Here is a 23,582-nt window from a genome sequence, read left to right on the forward strand (position 1 = left end):
GGTCCCAAGGCGACAGCAGGGCAGTGAGGCCTGTAGAGCGAGAGGGGTGGGCAGGGGAAGCAGAAGCAGTAGGCACAGAGGGGCGCCCCAAGGCTGGAAGGACACCGGAACCAGAGCTACAACCTAGTGGTTCAGTGGCGCCAGACCAGACAGCCCGGGCACAGCCAGCAGCCTCGGAACACGAGCCAGAACCAGAACCCCTGACCAAGGAACACCCCAGGCCACAACGCACACGGAGGCGGCCAGCAGACCTTGGGGACTACGAATGCAACTTCCCGGGCAGGACTGGAACTTAGAGGGGAGGGGTGTTATGTACTGAGCTGAATCCTAGAACAATAGGATTCAGAATCAGCGGGAGCTACCCAATCCAACTCCAGGTGGAAGTGAATCTGCAACCTGATTGGCCTGCTGGAGCAGCCAATCAGGCGGCTGGCAGAAGTGAATCTGCTACCTGATTGGCCTGTAGGAGCAGCCAATCAGGCTGCAGGCAGAAGTCAATCCACAATATAATTGGCCCACAGGTGTAGCCCTGAAGTAGCCAATCACGCAAGGCCCATTGTGTAAATAATGTATATAAGCAGATGGTTTGGGGAAAAGAGCCATTCGTCTTCTCTTCTCCTCCTTGATGACTATGAGCTGAATAAAGAGCATGAAATTCACTCTTGACTCCGAGTATATTTCAGATGCCCAGTCTTAAAAGGGGGGTCAGAGCCCACGAGACGCCATTGTGGGCTTCTGCCCCATGCAGAGCAGACATGATTTGAGACATCTCACCACTGTATATAGCATGCACAATAAAACTCTGAAAATCCAGAGGATGTGTGGAGTGCTTACTCGGGAGTAGCCAACACCCATCTGTGACAATCCCCTTTTTGCGATCCCCAGAAACAGCTGGCTGGGTTTGGGAAGAGCTGCTATGCTATTTTCCCTCTTTCGAAATAAGATTCATAACAACTGCTACTACTACTACCGTACTACTATTACTACTACTTTTTATTTACTTATTTATTTATTAATCTGACTGGGTTCCCCCAGCCACTCTGGGTGGCTCCCAACAGAATAATGATAGTAATGATAATACAGTCATATCTCGGGTTACAGACGCTTCAGGTTGCGTGTTTTCAGGTTACGCACCGCTCCGAAGCCGGAAGTACCGGAGCAGGTTACTTCTGGGTTTCGGCGCTCACGCATGCACAGAAACGCTAAATCACGCTTTGTGCATGCGCAGAAGCGCCAAATTGCAACCCACGCGTGCACAGTCGTGTCACTGCGGGTTGCGAACGCTGCCTCCCGCACTGATCACATTCGCAACCCGAGCGTTCATGATCATAATAATAATAATAATAATAATAATAATAATAAAGCGATAAAACATCAAACATTAAAAACTTCCCTCATCAAGTGGATGGGTGGGTGTGGGGGAGAGGGGGGGGACATGCATGTGTTATTCTAGTTCTATGACAGTCACAACTGCATAAAAGCAAACTAGTTACAGTGACCATTGAAGAGGCCAGGTTAGTGACAAGGAGCACAAACACATTGGCCTTGTAAAATAAAAAAATTCCTTCAGTAGCACCTTAAGGACCAACTAAGTTTTTATTTTGGTATGAGCTTTCGTGTGCATGCACACTTCTTCAGATACCTGAATTTTTTTATTTTACTTCGATCCAGACCAACACGGCTACCTACCTGTAACATTGGCCTTGGTAAATGTATCTTAACTTTGGAGCAGATATGTGCTAGACTGCATTGGAAATTGCCTTGGTAATAGTCCTTTGGGGAGAAAAAAGCAAGTATAGATGATGATTTTATTGAATACCTGCACACACACACACACACACACACACACACACACACACGGCTAATTGTAGCTTGGGAGAGCAAGGGGATTCAGAATGGAAAATAGATCCATGAAAAGGGTTAATGTGTCCACTTCCAGTGCTCCAATCAATTTAAGAGACCCCTGCATCTGTTTTAAGGTAAAAGGAGGAAAGGAAACAAAAAAGTTCAGAGAGCCAATCATGGATTTCCCTCATCGTGTGTGGTTTGTCCCTCAGCTAGCTTGCCAGTCAAGGTTGTGTATTTATTTTGTTATCTAAAGACATACACCAGTTTCCGCAAGAAATATTGAAAAGGTTGCAATTACGGTATGTTCAATCCAAAGGCTCATCCGAAAGATCTGCCAACATCCAGAAGAGGGCAGTAATGTACCTGCAGGAAAATACATCTATCCTGTGCTTTTTTTTCTATTAAAAAAATGTTTAGGGGTACTCTCATTTTGACTCAAGAAAATCACCATTTTATAGTTCAAATCAGGGGGAAATAAATACAGTAAATGGACAAAAGTACAAAGATTCACAAAATGTTTAGCATAAAAAAGCACTGCATCTATCCATTTTCACTCTCATTGGCTCTATGGAGAAATGATTAATTTCTCCCTTGTTCTTGGAGAAACAGCATCTCTATTTCAAAACGTTGCTGCTTTGCACCTAGTTGATGAGGGTATGGTTATGGATAGATGAAACAAAACTATCGGTTGCCATTAGCATCAAAGAGGGGGATGCGTCTTTAGCACATCATCTCAGTGTTCTGTCAATGGATCTATAACAGGGTTGGGGAATTGGATCTGGACAGAGGACTGGAACCAGAAATGACCAACCCTCCATGGACCACTTCAGGTCATCTCAGGAGCACTTCAGGCCACTGTGATTACAAAATGGCATTTGAGAATCATGTTGATTTTACAGTAAGAACGTAAAGCAGGCACCCCCAAACTCGGCCCTCCAGATGTTTTGGGACTACAACTCCCAGGATCCCTAGCCAACAGGACCAGTGGTCAGGGATGATGGGAATTGTAGTCCCAAAAACATCTGGAGGGCCGAGTTTGGGGGTGCCTGGCATAAAGGGAGGAGGGTTTGCTAGGAGTTGGGGAAGTAGGGCTGTCTGGCAGGTAGGCAGTGTTGGAGAGCAGCGGCAGCCCCTAGTATATAATATAAATGATCCTGAAACCAGTGTGCACTATTGATTTCTTTAAAATATGGAATTAAGTGCTCTATAGTAATTTTTAAAATGCTAGTGCAAAACCACCTAACCACCTTCTGCGTTACTGATCTAAGAGGAATATGTTGGATCAGTATGTTACTAATCTAATATGCTCATCTTGGATAGCTCAGTTGGTTAGAGCATGGTGCTGATAATGCCAAGGTTGCAGGTTCAATCCCCATATGGGACAGCTGAATATTCCTGCACTGCAGGATCCCTTCAATCTCTGTAAATCTGTGAATATGAGTAGAGAATGCTGAAAGGACTCTTAGCCACAGCAAATATGATAGCTGTGGCCTTTAGTTGATGTTGCATAGTAAGACAGACAGATATACAAATCTCTCTGTGTTTATAGACACATGCTTTTACAAGTTTTTCAAAAAGAACATGACCCTACGTATCAAACATTCTCCCTTACCCACACAAAACACAGATTCTTATGGGGAAATGACGCATAGTGTTGAAGGTTTGAAGGCAAATGTGTTTTAGTGGTAATCTTCTGGATAGTGTTTTATATTAACCAGCCTTTTCTCTCACCTTATGCATTTCCATAGTTTTTGAACGCTGAAATAAAATGTGGAAAATAAAAAGCAGTATCATAGGTTTTTATTTCATTCCCCCCTTCCCTCTTTTTTTAAAAAACTAAACAGATAATACAATCTTACAGCGTCATCTGCCCTTAATAACATTACCATGTTGGTACTAATTTAAATATTTGGAAGTTAGCCTCTTGCTCCAAACGCTCTCATTTGAACTACATCAACAATCCAGTCCTATATACATATCTATTCAGAAGCAAGTGTCATTGAGTTCAATGGGACTTACTCCCAGGTAAGTGAATACAGAATTGCAGCCTATGATGCCTTAATAACATTGAACCTCTAGCAACAGTTGGTTAAAATATGTTAGTTATTTCAAATGATAGAAGCAGAAATGTATCGATGATTAAGAAAAATTCAGGAAAGGGCAGGATTTATTAAAGTTTTTCATACTGTACCCTGTGCAAATGAGTATCTGAGGGTCGGTTTGGGTTTTACAATCAAGTGATTTATACTTTTTCCTAAATAAATGAATAAAATATGCCAGAATATATTTTTTTTGCAGCTTCAAAATCCTACCTTCAGGTATATAGATCATGTTTGGCTAAAACATGTAGTGCAAATATAACCATTCACATAGCATTCAAAAATACCTAGTCTAGCAAAAGCCAGTATATTTGATTCAGTCACAGCTTATTTTTAGGCTGGCTAGCTATCAAACTCCCACAAGTTCTTGCAGTCTTTCCAAAGAGAGACTGAAAGGTCACAGGTCTCTGAAAGATCCAAAAACATTCATATCCATTGCAGCTTGGGTTAGCCTTTTTTCATTACAGGGATCCTGCTCTTTTAATAGTTCCATGGCAGGCAGAAGTTTTATAGATGCAGCACTCTCGGCACAGAAAGGAAGAAGACCCGGTTGAACTTCTATATGCCTTGTATAGTAGTACACAAATAGTGTTTTCCAGCATCTCTGCAATGTTAACATGTTCAAAACAACAACAAATGTTGCAGTTAGCATCTTACCAGATGAGCCCTAGGTTTTCTTCATTGTTGCAGGTACAACCCAAAAAGTATGCTTTGCCTTTCAAGTTAAGGCAGCTCTCCAATATTATCCTAAGGAGTTCAACTTTAGGGCCTGCCCCAGAATTTGAAGTTCAGTGCTTTGCACCCGTGCAGTTTTCCTGCCTCTTATATACCTTCCATAACCCATCTAATCTCTATTATTTGCTGCTCCAGCTCCTTTTATATATTAGGTTCAGAGAAGGAAAGAATAAAATAATAATAATAATAATAATAATAATAATAATAATAATAATAATAATAATTTATTATTTATACCCCGCCCATCTGGCCGGGTTCCCCCAGCCACTCTGGGCGGCTTCCAACAAAAAAGAAATTCTAAAATACAGAAATCCATCAAACATTAAAATACAGAAATCCATCAAACATTAAAAGCTTCCCTAAACAGGGCTGCCTTGAGATGCCTCCCTCTCAAGGCTCCCACCCTCTCTTTTTAGACATCCAAGATCAGGAGTTTACAAAAGGAAGTGGGAAGACTTGCAAAGCTATGTATTTGACAGTCATATGACATAATACCAGTAATCTAGGTCATGTATGATTGTGCTTCCAAATGTTATGGGTCCATGCCCTGCCCACTGCAAGACTGGCTAGAGATGGAGGCAAGCAATAGGCCAAGGAATAGTTAAGGGTGTACATAAGATTGCCGGAAGAAATATCAACAACCTCAGATATGCAGATGGCACAACCTTGATGGCAGAAAGCGAGGAGGAATTAAAGAACCTTTTAATGAGGGTGAAAGAGGAGAGCGCAAAATATGGTCTGAAGCTCAACATCAAAAAAAACCAAGATCATGGCCACTGGTCCCATCACCTCCTGGCAAATAGAAGGGGAAGAAATGGAGGCAGTGAGAGATTTTACCTTCTTGGGCTCCTTGATCACTGCAGATGGTGACAGCAGTCACGAAATTAAAAGACGCCTGCTTCTTGGGAGAAAAGCAATGACAAACCTAGACAGCATCTTAAAAAGCAGAGACATCACCTTGCCGACAAAGGTCCGTATAGTTAAAGCTATGGTTTTCCCAGTAGTGATGTATGGAAGTGAGAGCTGGACCATAAAGAAGGCTGATCGCCGAAGAATTGATGCTTTTGAATTATGGTGCTGGAGGAGACTCTTGAGAGTCCCATGGACTGCAAGAAGATCAAACCTATCCATTCTTAAGGAAATCAGCCCTGAGTGCTCCCTGGAAGGACAGATCGTGAAGCTGAGGCTCCAATACTTTGGCCACCTCATGAGAAGAGAAGAATCCTTGGAAAAGACCCTGATGTTGGGAAAGATTGAGGGCACTAGGAGAAGGGGACGTCAGAGGACAAGATGGTTGGACAGTGTTCTCGAAGCTACGAACATGAGTTTGACCAAACTGCGGGAGGCAGTGCAAGACAGGAGTGCCTGGCGTGCTATGGTCCATGGGGTCACGAAGAGTCGGACACGACTAAACGACTAAACAACAACAAGTACATGAGCACACACACAAGAGAGACAGGAGATACACTGATTTTCTGACAATGCATGCAGTGTGGCTCAGGTTATTGCAAGCTGTCATCTATACTGCAAGCGGCTAATTTGAGGTTTCACTACTGCAACAATGTCGTGAAGAGCTTTGGGGAAATAGAAATATGTATGCATAAGCTTTAGTAATGTGCATTCCCACCATTCCTTTTTTGCACCTCACTTTGCTCATATCTCAATGTTTCATTGCTGTGTCTGCTTGTATGCGGAAGTGTGAGTTCCCCTATATGGTTTGTGGTTATGATTTGGCCTGCGTCAACAGGAATTATGTTGACATCAGGGAAACGTATTTCATGTTCAGCTTTCATTTTATTTTAAGATCCTTGCATTACTTGCACATTCCAGAACGACATTGTTCATGTGAAATGCTACACCCAGAACGTTTAAGAAAAAAAATGAGGGGATCCTGCAGCATGCAGATAAAGTGATGCTGACTTGTACAATGACCTATGAGGAACTGCAGAGACCCAGAAGAGGAAACAAGAAGTGGAGGGAATGTAGGAGGGACAGAAACAGGGATAATGATAGGGCACTCTCTCTCTCTCTCTCTCTCTCTCTCTCTCTCTCTCTCTCTCTCTCTCTGTGTGTGTGTGTGTGTGTGTGTTCAAATAGGGTGGACAAGACCACAGAGAACTTAAATCCAGAGCCTGCATAAATATGGCTGTTAGCATAGACAGGCAACAGCACCAGTTGCTGGAAAGTGCTACTACTCTCACGTCCTGCTCATGGGCTTCTGCTAGGGATCTGGTTAGCCCCAGTGAGAGCAGGATGCTGGCCTAAGATGGGACTTTGGTCTCATCTAACAGGGCTCTCCTTGTAGCTGAATAGAACCTCCACTCTTAGGGATAACATATCATTAAATCAAGGATGCGGGAGCTGATGTCCTCCATATGTCACACTACAACTTCCATAATCCCTAACCATTAGTCATGCTGACTGGTGCTGATGTGACTTGGAATTTAGCAACATCAGAGGTTCCAATTCCCCACTCCTGCTCTAAATACCAGCACTGCAGACAAACAAGAAGAGAGGCTACATTCACAACTATAGTAGTCCAGCTTGGAGATCACCAGGGCATGAGTAGCCATAGCAAGGCAATCCCAATCCAGAGATTGCTACAGTCAGCGCACAAGTCAAAACTGATCATAGGCACTCTTAACCACTGAATGCATCCAAGGGGAGCACCCCAAAATACACAATTGCTCCTTTAAGGGGAGCGCAAGCCTTTGAAGAACACTGTTCTGCCAACTCCTGGATATGGGGATTTGTACGGTATATGGCTCAAGGTTGTGGACAAGGCTTTGAATAAACTCAATAAAAATTAATTTTTTTAAAAAAAAGGTTGTGGACAAGGCTTGTATGGGTAACTGTGCTCTGGAGCCCTCCTGTCTGATTCAAACTAATAAGGAGGGGACTGGACCAGGGAGGTAATTTATGCCTCTTTAGGAGAGGAGACTGGTCCCTACATGCCTTAAAAAGGCATCTCCAAACAAGTTCAGGACCTGCACTGTCTTTCCAGGTACTGGTGGAACAAAGAGACAAAGCTTGGTGTTGTTTTTTGAGACTTTGGCTCATGGGGATTTATTTATTTATTTAAATTTATTTAAATGTATTTACTACCTGCCCTTCACCAGAAGGTCCCAGGGCAAGTTACAAAACAGAAAAAAACAATGCCACCACACACACACACACACACATACATATGGCATACATATAAATGAAACAACCCAGCCACAAAGTCACCGAATCCAAAAGCAATTAAAAAAAAATTCGAGGAGCTTTTCTCCAAAACGGTGAGGCCGAGGTCTGGAAAATAACACCACCAGCAAGAAGTAAATAAACACGTGGTGGCAGATCCACCCATGGGCGTAGCCAGGATTTATGTTGCGGGGGTGGGGGTAGGCGGGCAGCCAAAATAGAAGTTGAGCTTCTTTTAGGAAATCAAACGAGCTTTTTTTGGTAAAAATACCCCGTAAATAGGACATTGCGGGGGGGGGGAGAGAAGCAGGCTTCTTGTGTGTGGGGGGGAGAACCTCATATAAATGAATACTTTCAGCGGGGTGACCGGGGTTCAGCATAGTAGTAGCTGCTTCTTCGCCCGAAGCGGCATTTGCGGGATTCCATCGCCTGTCGCCTCTGACGTTTCCATGACAACCAACCCCTCCTCCCCTCCGTTCACGTTCGGGCATCGGCCTCGCCTACCCTCCTTCCCGCACGTGATAGCGGCGGCGCTCTTCCCTCCCCCCTTCCCCCACGCGCATCCGGGCTTCAGCAGGCCGCTTCCGGGTGGGTGTGGGGCTCGGCGTTGTCCTGCCCTGAGGCGGCGGCGGCGGAGGGAGGCGGGCCAAAGGAGGAGGAGCAGGTTCCCGTCAACATGGCGGCGCGCAGAGCGGGCGGCGGTGGTGGCGGTGGCCGCCGGAGCGGCAGCAGCAGCAGCGCCTGAGGCGTCGCGGAACGAGGCGCCATGGAGAGCGAGGAAGAGCAGCACATGACCACGCTGCTCTGCATGGGTTTCTCGGACGCGGCCGCCATCCGCAGGGCCCTCCGCCTGGCCAAGAACGACATCAACGAGGCCGTGGCGCTGCTCACCAACGAGCGGCCCGGCCTGCACTATGAGCCCATGGACAGCGGAGGGGGAGGCGGCGGCGGACAGGGAGGCCCCCAGCAAAGCGGCGGCGGCGTCTCCTCCCGCGGTGGAGGGGACGGCGAAGGCACCGGTGGTGGAGGAGGAGGAGGCGGCCAAGGTGGAGGCAGCGGCGGCAGTACCGGCTTCGACCCGCCCCCTGCCTACCATGAGGTGGTGGAGAACGAGGTAACGGTCTCTGGGCGGAGGAAGGGAGCGGGCGAGGCTCGCCTGTGCTTTGCGGCGCCGCCCATTAAGCGGGATCCCAGCCTGACCTTTGGCCGCACGTGCCCATTGGAAACGGATCGAAAGGGGGACAGGATCGCCTTAAAATACCACTCTGGTCTTGAGAGAGAGAGGACTTGTAGGGTTAGGAACCGCGCAGCCCTGAATCCTCACCTCGATTTCTTCACAAGGCGCCCCCGCCCCTCCCCAGTTTCCGCGAGTTAATAGGGACCCCGCCACGCGCGCCTGGGGGGGGGGTCTTGGTGGAATTGACCCCCCCCAAAAAAAACCCCAAAGCAGGCGGGTTTTCCTGGGCGCCTTGTGCATGAGCTGTCAGGTGCATAACCCTAGCTTAAAGTGCGATCTGCGTTTGGGTGCCCTGGTTTGTCACCGGAAGATGAATGTTGTCTGCAGCCTAGGAACAGGGATTGCTGTGTTATGCCTAGGCTGCAGTGGTGGAGGGTTTGGGGACTGGTCGCTTGTGTGTGTGCAGACTCATTCTTTCATTTTGAGGTGCCCATATTGATACTTTATGTGTTTGCTGGGATGTAGGCCATATTGCTTTCAGTTGAGTTTGCTCCCATGTGTTGTATAGTTTTGTAGCTTTTGCTAACCAAGGAGTTCTTTGAGCACCCATGCAATTCTTTATAGCAATTCTGTGCTGATTTTCTTACTTGAAAGAGTCTGGGTGGTTTACAAGCAATGAAATTAGTAAAAATAATCCAAAACCATGAATTAGGTAGGAGGTTTAAAAGCAACTATCACATCATTAGTGGTTGAGGTAGAACTGGTTTTGATGCTTATCTAAAAGTGATAGTGATAAGCCCAGGTGCACTTCTTTTGGGAGGTTATTCCAAATCTTAGGCACCACATCTGAAAATACTATATCTCTGGCACTATCCTACTACCAGTGGTAGAGAGACCCAGCAAAGAGTCTCATTAAGAAAACAAAGTTCTCAGTTATGTTCATCTGTTCTGGGAGAAGGAGATTTTTGAAATATTCTTTTCCCTTTTAGAGCTATAAAGCTCAATAATTGTGTGCAAAATATCACATAGGTGGCTATGTTGCATGAGCAGCAAGTCATAGCATATTCAAACATGGGCAAAAATAGAGATAAAAAATACGCATTCTGACAAAACCTCATAAAAGCATATTGTGTCAGGAGCTTAAGAGTTGTAGTCAGTTAACTTTTATTCAGAGTAGACCCATTGAAATTAATGGCCGTTTAGGTCTGTTAATTCCAGTGGATCTCTGCTTAGTGCAATAATTAATGTTTGGATCATGTAAGCTGATCCAGACATTTAGTAGCAGCTTGCCTGGTGGGCAATCTGGAGGTTGGGGCTGTCTGAGCACATCAAGTCCTGCAAGTACACCTGCACAGTCTCTGCCACCTTGCCCCTCTCCCTCTTGGGAGTGATGTGACTCTCCCCACTGGGTGAGCTGCTTCTGACTATGTTGCAATAGCTGCTAAGAAAATGAATAGCCTTCCTACAATTGAATGGGTTTAGGAATAGGAATGAAAGGTAGGCGGCTTTCTCAGCTGCTCCTTCCCTCAGAGCACCTCCACAAGTGCTCCCTACAGGAAAGGTGATGGGGGCTTCCTGGGGAGATATCCTACCAAATATTAGCCAAGGCCAGCATGGACTCCTTTGACTTCTGTACAAGATAGGAATTCAGAATGCATTTGGCACATCATCCAAGCCATCAGTGGAGGGACTGGGGAAACAACATACAGTCTTATTCTGATCCATCATACAAGAACTAACTTGTACTGTACTCTACTTTCTCTTCCATACTTTCTACTTATTCCGAGCTACAGTGCTTATTAGATAACATTCAGGTATGAATTTATGATTCGTCTCCAGTAATGTACCAGCACGGTTCACCTAGTCCTAGCACAATGGGATTGTTACTTCTACTCCCCCCAACCCTCTGGAGCTGAATTTGACAGCAGGCAATGACCTGAAAGGGACAGAATGCATGCATGAAATCCTATTGCACTGGTGAAGCTGCAGTGTTGGTTACAGCCCTGTGTTTCTAGGTGTATTTTGTATTTTTGTAACCAAGAACAAGTGCCTGAATTTGTTTTTGCCTCCTCCCTCCAATGCCACTTTCCTTTTGAGTCAAGTAAGAGTGTAAGCTTTAGGTCAAAGACTGTCTTATTACTTGCTTTTCTAAGTAGTAGCCCCCCCCCCTATTTTTGACTGAGGAGTGAGGTAGAAATCCTTCAAACAAACAAATACTACTTACATTCCTTATAATATTCCCACACCAAGACTCCAGAAGTGATGTTATTGTATGAACCTTTTTAATAGATAAATAAAAAGCTTTCAAATTTGAAAAGCTGGTTTTTGTTGGGATGTGCCTGGGGTATAGAACTTGGACCTGTCTGCTATAGTGCTGACAACTCTGGCTCGGAGGTCTTTTGCCAGGCTTGACTGTGTATGAACTCCTTTCTTGCCTTGCTCCTAATTCTCCTAAATTACATGCTGACAACTGAATCACGACTGAAAAGGTAAATAAACATAGGAATCCATGAGCATATTCTTGTAGTAAGTTGGGAATTTTAATTAGGTTGCGAACCAGCACAGAAGTCTTGTTTCGATTCGTAAGCATTTTCTATTCTTCCCAGTTGTCATTACTATAGTGCCACATCAGTGATTAGTGCCATATAACCATCAAATATTTGCCTACTCAGGTTTTGGTGTGCTGTGTAAGGTCCAAACTATTTATTTATTTATTTCACAATGTTTGTATATATACTGCTTGAGTGTTATGGAACTTCAAAGCAGTTTACAAAAAAAAAAACCTATGTAGGACATTTGTGACTGGATTAGCTAACATTTTGATTCTTTCTTTAAACGTTGTCACAGGAGTCCCACAACTAGATCTGATCAGTAGTGCTGGAAAAGAAGAGACTTTCTCCCCTGTGTCAATTTCTGTTCTATTTGACTCTCTTGGGAAAATACAGATAACTAAACATTTGGTCCTAACAGAGAGAAACAGTCTTTACAGTTTACTGTACTGTACCTGGTTTTGTTCAGCAGCTATGCAGTGCCAGTACTAATAATCTAAAATAACACATTGGCCAAAAAATAACGGGACTATTCTTTTTTGCATAGAGTCCACTACTTGTACTTCTGCACTGTACACCTGTTCCTCACAGATGAATTGCTATAACATTCATATTCAAAGTACCCTTCCCGTCCATCCCATCTTGGGTGATGAAAGACTTGAGAGTAGCAGAACACTTCACCGTAATGTGTGTTCCACTATAATAATGTTCTTCATTTTTGTGTGTATTCGCACATGTACAGTTGCTGTGGCGAACTATGCTTATGCATAGCTTCATATATTTAAGAGCATTGCATCATTCACTAAACATTCTGAATCATTTTATGAATGCTTAATCCTTGTCAATAAACTAATAATTTAAGATATAGTGTGTTTAAGTATAGAGTGTAGAAGTGATTATATATATCCTGTGAGACAGAAAGTTGCTGTCGTAATGTTAAGATGAAAGAACTTGAGTATTTTAACCAGAGTTGGGTGAGCTTCTCTTCCCCCACCGCTGTGGCTTACATTGGCCTAAAAGTTAGAGCTAGGGGGCTGCTTCAGAGGACTACTCTTGGGGTAGCTGGGATGGGCAGGTGACGGAAGCGTACCATACAGGTGGCTCTGGGAACAAGAGGGTCTCTTTATGGGAGTAACTGCAGTAGGACAGACCTTCAGGGCAAGTTGTAAAATGGAAAGTCCTTTCTGGCTTGATTTTTAATCTGGGCTTGGGAAGAGTTTGGGAGCTTCTAATGGTCACCTCTCCTTCCAATTATAGTGCGATGTACTGCTAGAATTTAGTTGTCTGTGTTCACTTTGCATATCTCAGTACTGCTTCCTGAAGCGCAAGAAGTTAAGTTAGAAAGTTTGAACAGCTATTGTATAGAATAAATATATACTGCACAGATTCAGATGTTATATTTTCAAAAACAGGTATATTCAGTTATGTGGTACCTTCTCTGAAGGTAAAGGTCTGACTACAGTGTATCAAATTTCAGAGCTCTAACTCATTGGGAAACACCGAAACAATTTTCATATTCATATCAGGTCAAGCACCTGATACATAGTGGTCTGACACATGTTTGCCAAGTGCATACGGTACCTTTTTACTCGTGCACAGCTCTTAAGAGTGTTTGTTTTTTATGGTTTGGTTTTTACCTAGTTGCTCCTCTATTTTCCTGTATGTTATTACCGGTATTACTCAGATTTCTTAACTTGCCCTTCAAGTTGCAAGAATTTAAAAATACAATATTAAAAACAGTTGAAGCAGATTACAATCAAGAATAGGATGAGTTCTAGTTGTATATATATTAATTGTTTTGTCTTTTGCTTATAAATCAAGTGGGGGAGCTGAAGCCTGAAAAATAGTGTAAAAGTTTAAGCATACAGTACTGTAGTTTCTTCACATTCTCCATAGATATGTTCATTATCACTTTTGTGCCAGCTTAATAGCTTTCTGAAATTATGGGTTGCAGTTAGGTCAAGTGATAGCATCAATTTCATTGTTTAATAATAATAATAATAATTTATTTATACCCCGCCCATCTGGCTGGGCCTCCCCAGCCACTCTGGGCAGCTTCCAACAGAAATATTAAAATACACTAATTTCTTAAAGATTAAAAGCTTCCCTAAACAGGGCTGCCTTGAGATGTACTCTAAAAGTCTGGTACTGTAGTTGTTTTTCTTTTTGACATCTGGTGGGAGGGCGTTCCACAGGGCGGGTGCCACTGCTGATAACTTTGCCATCCCTGTGTTCTGTTGGTTTTTAAAGGAGGAGTTCTTAAAATCTTAAGATATGGAAGGACTGTGACACCAGCATGTTAACCCTTTTGTGTAAATTGCAAAATATGGCATCCATATGTATTTTGTGTATAACACATTTCAGGATTATAGCATTTTTCTATGTGGTGTTTTTGGGTTCCTGGTTCTGCAAAACTGGAATCTCTGTATCCTTTCAGCACTTTTATTTCTTGAATAAAAAATATTTATGGACATTGTCTTTTTAACCTACTCCCGAGCTATTATAGTCTTTAGTATATTTCTTACTGTTAACTTCCACCTTTAAAGGGTTTCCAAATCGCATGTGAAATACTTTTCTGTTTACTGAAGCAACCTCCAGGCAAAGATTAACACTTGATGTGATATAAATGTTTATCATTGGTGGAAGTGGGAGGCCATTTATGCATGGAACAAACAGCAGCTCAGCTGGGCAGGAAGTGTCTTTCAAATAATGTTCAGTAGAGACATTTTCTGGTCATCTTCCCAGTCAGAAGTTCTATTCAATGACAGCTGCTTAATAAGGAAGTGAAATGCTGAAGGAAAATGAGGCCAGTGTTAGAAGTTAATTCTACCAAACACATTTTGAATGTTTCTGGGTATGAACAGGAGTCTCTTATAAGAAAAGGCCTGGGAGGATCCTAATCTTTTCTAGGTTTTATTTGAAAACAACTTATACAAAAAGCTTGTCTGGGATAGTGGAGGCAAATGTCTGATAGTTTATAACAGATCCTCATTTGGTGTCAAGTCTTTTTCACCTATTTTTTGCATGTATTGTTTGCTTTCCTTTGCTTAATATCGAACTGTCTAGATGAACTTTTCAAATTCAGTGTTAACTGACAAATATAAAAGGGAGCAAAAGATATACATTCTAGGAAATAAGCTATAAAATTGTAACTAAGTAGATCTATATGTTCTGAGTAATTGTGTGAATCATTCAATGCACCTGTGTTTCAAATCAATTTTCCTGTGGTTGTCAAGTATGAAATAATATGTTCTGTCTATGGCAGCATCCTGATCTGGGTGCTAGCACCTGACAGAAAAGGGGGGAGCATTCCTGTTACTATGCCATGGGAAATTATCCTTGTTTCACTCTGAATTAACTTGATGTATTTAGCTGGTATTATAGGATTTAAATTCCGAATGTGTTATCTTTGTGAATGTACACTCCTGGGCACCCCAGAGGAAAAGACAGTGGTGATTAGCACTTTTCCCTTGGGAATGGGAAAAAGAATTAATGCTAGAGAGAGCTGCTAAAGTACCCATAACTTATATAATCCTGCAGCAATATAGATAAACTAAAAGAAATAGGCAACTTGTGGTTTAATATTTTACGAAAGCTGTTGTAGAAAATGCACTGTTGTGTTTTCCTAGGCTTCCATTAAAGAGCTATACCTGCATTTGCATTAAGAAATGCAGGCAAAAATAATTCATTCTATAGAGGAAAGCATAACTTGCAGGGCTGAGCTACATCCAAATATCCCTCAAAGTGCACATGCTTGCCACTTTGTTGACTAGGTTACTTACTTACATGATTTTCTTCTAGGATAGTGAGATGTTATTTTGCAGTTGCTATAGTCTTCCACACACTGGCTACTTCCAGACTAGGCTGCTGAAATGCTTTTTACGTAGGGCTACATTTGAAGGCAGTTCAGAAGTTTCAGTTGGTACAGAATCCAGCCGCCAGGTTCCTTGGAGAGCAAAGAAGTCTGTGTGTATATAACACCCATACTGCTTCAGTTACTTTCATTGCCTGTTTCTTCTAAGCTCAATTCAAACTGCTGCTGAGTTTAACATTTAAAGCCTTTAATTGTTTTGGAATATGGTAGGTTGTTCGCTCTTACGAGTGAACTCTAGGTGCAAGATAATCCTTGTGGACCCTATTGTCTGGCCTACCATTAAAAACAATCAAGTTTGCAGATACGGTACTAGAGACAGGGCTTTTTGGGATGAGACGGGACACCACATCTCCCAAAGTTTTCCCTCCAATAAATTTGTTTGAACCCTCCACTTCAGTATTTTATGTGGGCCCTGAAGAGTTTATTTTGTTCTGCCAGGCTTTTTGTGATCCTGTTGCTGGGTTTTTGTGCTGCTATTTTTTCAGTAATTATTATGTAGTTTTATTGTGCTAAAAAAACACACCTTGGGAGGGTACACCTTGAAAGGTAACTTATAAATGATTCAGATAAATGATGTGTAGTTTTGTGCTCTAGATTTTGCTGTCATGTGTAGCATTGTTTGGTATGCTAGTTTTGCAAATAATGTGGTACTGCCATGCACTGTCCAGCCTCACAGTAGCTCAGTGCTGACTGAATAACATATGTGATGTTGTTTCTGGCTCTCATTGCCATGATGGATAGCGTGGAGGCTGCTGTTCTGCTCTTAGCAGCAACCTCTGACCCTGTACTTCTCCTACTTGCTCTGCAGTCTAACATCACGAGGCTCTTCTGCAAAGCCTCAGAGGTTTCTCCACTGTGTTGGAGGTCGTGGGTATTGGTTCTATCAAAGATTGGTTGTATCTTGTTTTAGCCTAGTTAAGTAGATTGAGTTTGGGACATAAATGGGCATATGTGAGGGGATTGGAATCTTTGTTGAAACTGCATTAGGGTAAGGCCAAGACTGAGCACTTCTGAGCTTGTGCAGTATTTTTTCCTCTTGAAGGGAAGATCCCTTTGCAAATATTAAGTGTTCTCTTTGTTATCATCAGGATGCCACTACCACCACACTAAAAAAAAGCATTCCTCCCTACATATATTCCATAACCCACAGTATATGTATTGCATCACTTAGCCCAATAATAGCATCATTTCATGTTTTTATTTTGCCTCTTCTCCTGTGCACATCATTGAGCCAGGCACAAGGGGCAGACAACTGCTAGGGAATTTCCTAAAGGTTCTACAAGCATCACTTGATCTCTGTGGGAATCAGTTGAACCACCATACTTAGGATGCATAATTGTATATTTGCAAGTGTATGTTCTGAGAGAGATTATAAATGTTGAGAGATTATGTAGCATGTGGTATCACAATATGAAGATATCTAAGAGTTTTCCTTGCTTTTCTAGTTGTTATCTTGGATAAAAAGGGCTGTTTTCATGTGATGCGCTTTGGGGTGGGGAATCCTAAATGGTGGCTGGTCAGAAACACGATTTTGAGGTTTTGATGGATAGCACAATGAAAATTTGACCCAGTGTGTGGATATTGTAATGCTGAAAAGGGTTCAATAAGCGGAGGGGTGTGAGGGAAGGTTCCAACATTTGCTTAGAAAAAAAATGTGAAGGGGGGGGGACATGATAGAGATGCATGCATGGTGCAGAGAAAGTGGGTAGGGTGTTCTCAGAATATCAGAGCCCATGGCTGTCTAATGAAGCTGGGTAACAGAAAATTCAAGATGGACAAAGGGAAGTATTTCTTTACGTAGAACACTGTTAAACTAGTGATGGCCACTTATGAACTGCTCCTGAATTTCCCATAGACGTCTAGTTGACCACTGTGAGAAAATGCAGCAAGGCTCTCTTATATTCTTACTGCAGTGCTCACCATTCTCAAATGCTGTTCTATAACCACAATGTTGTTTTCTATATTTCAATCCATTGAAAAGATAGTATTTAATGTCCGTGCTTTCAGTTTGTTGTTGCTTTCCTAGATAATAGTTTCCTGTTCTACAGTACTTAATGTTCATTCTCAGATAGGAAGCATTATTTTATGAATGTGCAGTTGTTTTTAATACAGAGAGAGTGCTTGTTAGACCAGGAAATGAAAGCAATAAATGAGACAGTGGAGTGGTACTGGAAAAACAACCTGTGACTACTAGTTCACAAGTTTTGAACCTTGTCCAAGTACATACAATGATCGAAAATAGCCTGCTCACTGACTAGCCAGTGTGCAGTGAGTCATGGTTTTGGTCTTTTTTGTGGTAGCTATGTGTGTCCATGAGAGTTTTATTGTTAGATCCAATGCTTGGCATCAATTTGCATCCTGTTGGCACTTTCAAAAAAAGGTTAAATCTCAAGCTGAACAATGGCCAGCGCTTACTACCCAATCTTGTACATGGTGAAGTATTTCATAGGCTCCACTGCTTTGAGCAGCATTGGATGCCTTTTGACCTAGGGTGCTCAAACTATTTGTTTGCAATAAAAAAATGTTAAAGCCTCTCTTCGTTAATTGCAACAAATTATTCGAATTGTTAGGCCTTCTGGACGGAAGTAGGTAAATTTAAGTGGTGTTTGGGGAATGGGGGAGAGAGCAGGGATTTATAAAATGAAATGTGGGTTATGTGCTTTCTGTTTGTAGAAATGGCTCCATAGGAAATGAAACTGATGAGAAAGTGGCATAAATGACCTTATTTGCTTTACAGTATTATAAATTAGTTGAAGGAATGTGCTGTCCACACAGGCTACATTAGTTGGGGGGTGGGTCAGATACCATCTTGCTCTTTGTTTGCTTTTATTTCCGCTTATGGGAGTCCACCTTAGCCTTGTAGATCTGTGCCTATGGATTTCAAAATCTTTTGCTCAAAATGTGAAAAATAATTAGAAAGTAACTACAGCAGAATGGTTTATAAACTAGATAAGGCAAATAGATATCTGTAAAGATTCTAAACCAAACTTTGTTTTGAGATTATGGTGTACTCTGTTTCCTTATTCATTGCAGTAGTGATGATTTGGTTATTTAGATATAAAGGAGAAGATAAGTTCCAGGCCAGATAGATCGATATTGATTTGTTTGATATGATTGCTATAACCCTATGTAGATGCAGATGTGATAGCTGCAAGCCTTTCAGTGTGGAAAGAGCTCTTCACAAAGTTGTAGGTCCAGCTGCTCTCCAACATGGTGATGGTCTTTTTCATGCTTTTCTTTCTTACCTCAGAAGTGGTGCACTCACTTCTCGTATGCATTATGATCTTGGACAGATGAGTAGTCCAGTAAATGCAGAAAAGAGAGGCACAGTCACACAGTCAGTGTACACATCCACTGTAATGCAGAACTAGGGTAGCTGTATATTCCGTATCTCCTCCTGCCATATAAAGCAGAGGTTGATACCAAGGTAAGACTACATATTAGTGGTTGCTCATTATAATGGCTATATAGTTACCGTCTCCAGTATGATTGGCAGTATGCCTCTGAATACCAGTTGCTTTGAGTCATAAACCGGAAAGTGCTATTGTGCTCATGTTCTGCTTGGGGGTTTCCATAGGTATCTGACGGGTCACTGTAGGGACAGAATGTTGGCATAGATTGACTTCTGCTCTTATATTATTAGGAGACGCTGCATTTTTGTTGCATAGTGGGGAAGCAGAGCCTTAGTAAGAGTGGCTGGCTTGTGGGTCTGTTATGACCAGATCAGTGGCTGGGCAGTTAATACTTCATTGTTAGCATGTTGGATCAATTATGTGATTATCAGAAGTTGTATTCTATATCTGCTAAATAATTAGGTGATTTCTTTTTGGTTTGAAAATGATTGGAATAATGCCCTTCAATCCTTTCCAGACTTTTGATTCAGTAATCTAGGAAAACTTTTAAGTAAATGATGGTAGTACATCTGTCTCACCACTGTGCATATATTTGTCACAGTGCTAGATTCTGCATTAATCTTCCCTACTTTTTCTGGCACTTCCTTATTTTTCTGCTGGGTGCAGAAATGGTGGGAAAAGAGGACAGCAAATAGGCTTTGTTTTCTGAGTTAAGAAGTGGAATTTCTGTTGCACAGGAGTTGCTTTGTAGTTGGAATGTCAGGTTTTCTGGTATGGATCTGCTACAATGCCTTTTTATAACAGCCAGTAAGTAAGTAGAACAACTAACTGTGGCTTCTTCATACAGCTAACTGTGGCTTCTTTTCAACAGAAAAATGACGAAAATGGGAACTGCTCTGGAGAAGGTATCGAGTTTCCTACAACAAATCTTTATGAACTGGAGAGCAGAGTATTAACAGATCATTGGTCCATTCCATATAAGCGGGAAGAATCTCTTGGCAAGTGTTTAATTGCATCCACTTATCTTGCAAGGCTGGGTAAGTTGCAACCTTTTTTTTAAAGTAAAATCATAGAAATGTTGACTTTTATGTTAATGATGACTTGGCAGTAAAAACTTGTCTACTCAAATAGCTTTTGGCTTCACCTTTTTCCACGTTGCATGTTGGTAACAGGTGTTTAATTAACAAAATATTTTCTTGTTGGGAGTAGTATGAATCTCTTGGCTTCAGTAGAGTGCTGTGCATTTTTAAGTTGACGCTTTCACCTTTTAATCAAATGTTTCAGAATCACTTTTGAATTATGGGTGATCTTTAGAACATTTGAAAACAAGCACAAATATATCCCTTCTTAAATATTATTTTATTTTGTGGTTAACAAACTGTTGAATAGGCTGGTATGCTCAAATACCGGGGTGAAAATGAAATTTTATTTTATAAACTTGCTTAAACATATTGCCAAGAGCAGGGCTCTTCAGGCAATTATAGAAAGTTAACTGTTGTTTTGTTGCAGCAAAAACAAAGGAGCTGCTAATTTATAAAAAGGCTGGTAGTAATGCTTTTTGATATGGAAATGCTTGTAGTATAATTGCAGTATAATTACATGGTGGAAACACTAGTTTGCAACATTTCAGTGGAACTTTTGCACACTTGGAAGAGTGTATGCATGTGATGCTAAAGGTGATTATTTGGTGTGGAAAGAGATTGGTCTTTTCTCATTATGAAAATGTCACAAGGTCTTCTGAAAACGAATTTCTCAAACTGTGGAATACCTAGCAATTATTTCCTAGTTATTTCTGCTTGGCACATAGAAAGGGAACTTGGAAAGGTATTTGCGAAGGGAGGCACAAAAATGGTTCCAGTGGCATCACTGATAACTGTGGCTTAGATCTGTATGTGTGTGCACGCCTTCTTTTTCCTCATTTCAGGAATCTAAATCCTTACTACCGGTAGGGTCTTTATTTTATTGGGGTGTCCAAACTCGTAGAGCCCCTGCCTCATAACGTAAGTCTCCAATGAAGTCTTGGGAATCTCTTTGCTTGGCTGGTGTGGAGGGTCTAATTCAGGGGTCCGCAAACTTTTTCAGCAGGGGGCCGGTCCACTGTTCCTCAGACCTTGTGGGGGGCCGGACTATATTTTGGAGAAAAAAATGAACTAATTCCTATGCCCCACAAATAACCCAGAGATGCATTTTAAATAAAAGGACACATTCTACTCATGTAAAAACACCAGGCAGGCCCCACAAATAACCCAGAGGTGTATTTTAAATAAAAGGACACATTCTACTCATGTAAAAACATGCTGATTCCCGGACCATCCGCGGGCCGGATTTAGAAGGCGATTGGGCCGCATCCGATCCCCGGGCCTTAGTTTGGGGACCCCTGGTCTAATTGACTACACTTCTGGGGTGGTATTCAACAAATTAGATTGCACAACAGAACTTCTCTGCCTGTGTGCCCCTTAAATGTGTTCTGGGGATAGCCTGAACCCTCTGGAGCAGATTTGGGGAGATAGCTTAGGGAGAGAAGTTCCCTTGAAAAGAGGAAATCTTTGTGTCAGCAGAACTGCTTATTTGGATTTCACCCCTGAGCTTTTGATGATGCTAGAAGTTAAAAAGGGGGGGCAGGCAGTAGCATGGCATCTCTGCATAAGAGAAGGACCAAAAGTTATTGGTAGAGTATGTGCTTTGCATGCAAAAGATCCCAAGATCAATATCTGGCATCTTTCAGGTAGGCTGAGCGAGGAAAGACTCCTGTAACCTTGCAGAACCACTGCCAGACATTACTGAGCTTAGAGTGTTGGTGCATATGGTCAGACACAGGCAGCAAAAGCTGAGAAAACTTGTTTTATTGGTGAAAGAGGATAACGTAGCTTTTTGGCTTTTTGTGTGTGGTGCACAGTCAGGGGTGATTCAGCTGTATAGAATGAGCCAAGGACTGTATAAGCTATCTCTCCACACTAAACTGAACATGTTTGGAGACTGCCTGCAAGCACTTAAGGGTGAGTGGAAGGCTCACTCAGATTCCTTTTATTGCATCACAGGAGTGTAAAGGTGTTGAGCCTTCTTTGCAGAAGTGGAAGTGAAGAGTGAGAGAATAAAGTGAACCTTGTATGATGAGGAATGCATGTTATCCAGCCTTATAGAGTGTGCCAAGAGCAGTGGGGCCCTGCTGAGGTTCAGACCTATATAGGACTGGAGTTGTGTGCCCTAGATTTCCCCCTCCCACTGATCACATACATTCTTAATGAAATATGCCTTAGTTAAGGGATAAGAGAAATTAACTGTTCATGTACTCAGTCACTTTCCTTTATTATTAAATCAGAGCAAATGCAAATTGTTGGGATATAAAAATATTTCATTTGAAATGGGGTCTCAGAAAGAGGAATACCTTGAGGAGGGTGCAAGTGGACAGATTAAAAATTACTGTCTTACAGATATGGGAGCAATCAGCTGTCCTCATTGAATTACAGCAGGGCCCCTAGCTTTCCCGGGCCCATAGGCATATTTGGCATTTTCAGAAGGTGTTGTGAATAACACCACAAAATTGCTGCTGTGGAGCAGGCATGGCAGAGAAGGCTGCAGGTCATAACATGACTGCTGTGAGTGTCATGCCTAGTCACAAATTTTGGGAAGTATGCCTCTCACCCCCACTCCACCCCACCCCACGACTTGCTTACCATACATTGTATATCTCCTGGGAAGAAGGTAGGCCTGGAGGAAGAAAAAACAAGTAAAGGCTCACAAACCCTAGAGAACAGGGGGAAACAAAAGAGTCAAATGCAGATACAGTACGGGTGGCCAGGAAAGTGTGGGAAACAAACAAAATAAGAGAGGAGAAGGTTGGGAAGGGGAGAATGACAAAATACAGACTGCTCCAGGGAGGAAAGAATTTGAAACAAGAATTTAAAAATAAAAATGCAGAATGCCCCCCCCCCAAGAGAAGGACAAAACCTACACACAGTGTTCTGTTCCTTCCCTTCTCTCCTTCGCTAGGTCCCTCTTTTCTTAGCCCCCTCTTACTCTTTTTTACAAAACACTTTCTCTCCTGGTCACTCTGTGTTCTACTTGGATGGTGATTTCAGGCTAGAAAACAAAAGAGTTTGAAGAGGAAGTGGGAATGGCACTCCTCCTACTTCCTTTCACAGCTTTCTTTTCCAAGCAGAAATCTCTCCTTACTTCTGAAGGGGCAGGGAGTGAAGTCATAGCATGGTGGGTAAGGGGAGTACAGAGCCTTTCACTGATGTTGAGAGAGGCTTTCACAGGTGCTATTGCACACAAAAACCACATTGAGGACACTGGCATTACAGCCAAAGCCTTATAAATAAATACATTCTATGCATGCCTGCACATATTGGCTCTTCTGATTTTGCATGCTGTGGAAAATACCAAGTCACAGGATATGTATTGGGCCTAAATTTGAAAGGACGGTCTTATAGATGCTGGTTGAATGTGTAATCTTTTGTTTACAGTGCAGATATGTACCTCTGTCTAGTGCAGCCCTGTAAATATAAGCAGTCTGCATTTGCACCCTTCAGGTTTATAGCATGTGCTTTGTGCAATGATCCTTACTCAGGATGATAAATGATGCTGCAAGACCTATGCTTCAGGGAACTATTTAAGTTGTCTGTGCATAATCAGTATCATCATGAAATTATAGCAAAATTGCAGCTGTTCAGCATGAAGCATTGCCTGCTTACTTCTGCCGCAGATGGTGTGTGGCACATCTGATGTGCTCAGAAGTGTTTTATCTTTTCCCAAGGATAAACA

At 42.4% G+C, this 23,582-nt stretch overlaps 1 protein-coding gene across 1 annotated transcript in view; it reads left to right on the top strand.

The window, feature by feature from the left end:
- Window positions 1–8,451: 8,451 nt before the first annotated feature.
- Window positions 8,452–23,582, top strand: part of USP24 (ubiquitin specific peptidase 24) — a 75,041-nt gene continuing 59,910 nt past the window's right edge. The window contains exons 1-2 of the mRNA XM_035123913.3: window positions 8,452–8,979; window positions 19,690–19,855. Coding sequence (XP_034979804.3) covers window positions 8,632–8,979; window positions 19,690–19,855 — 514 coding nt within the window. The 5' untranslated portion in view covers window positions 8,452–8,631. The remainder of the gene's footprint in view (window positions 8,980–19,689; window positions 19,856–23,582) is intronic.

Source organism: Zootoca vivipara, chromosome 7 (assembly GCF_965207765.1).
Source record: "Zootoca vivipara chromosome 7, rZooViv2.hap1.1, whole genome shotgun sequence".
Classification (NCBI taxonomy): Eukaryota; Metazoa; Chordata; class Lepidosauria; order Squamata; family Lacertidae; genus Zootoca; species Zootoca vivipara.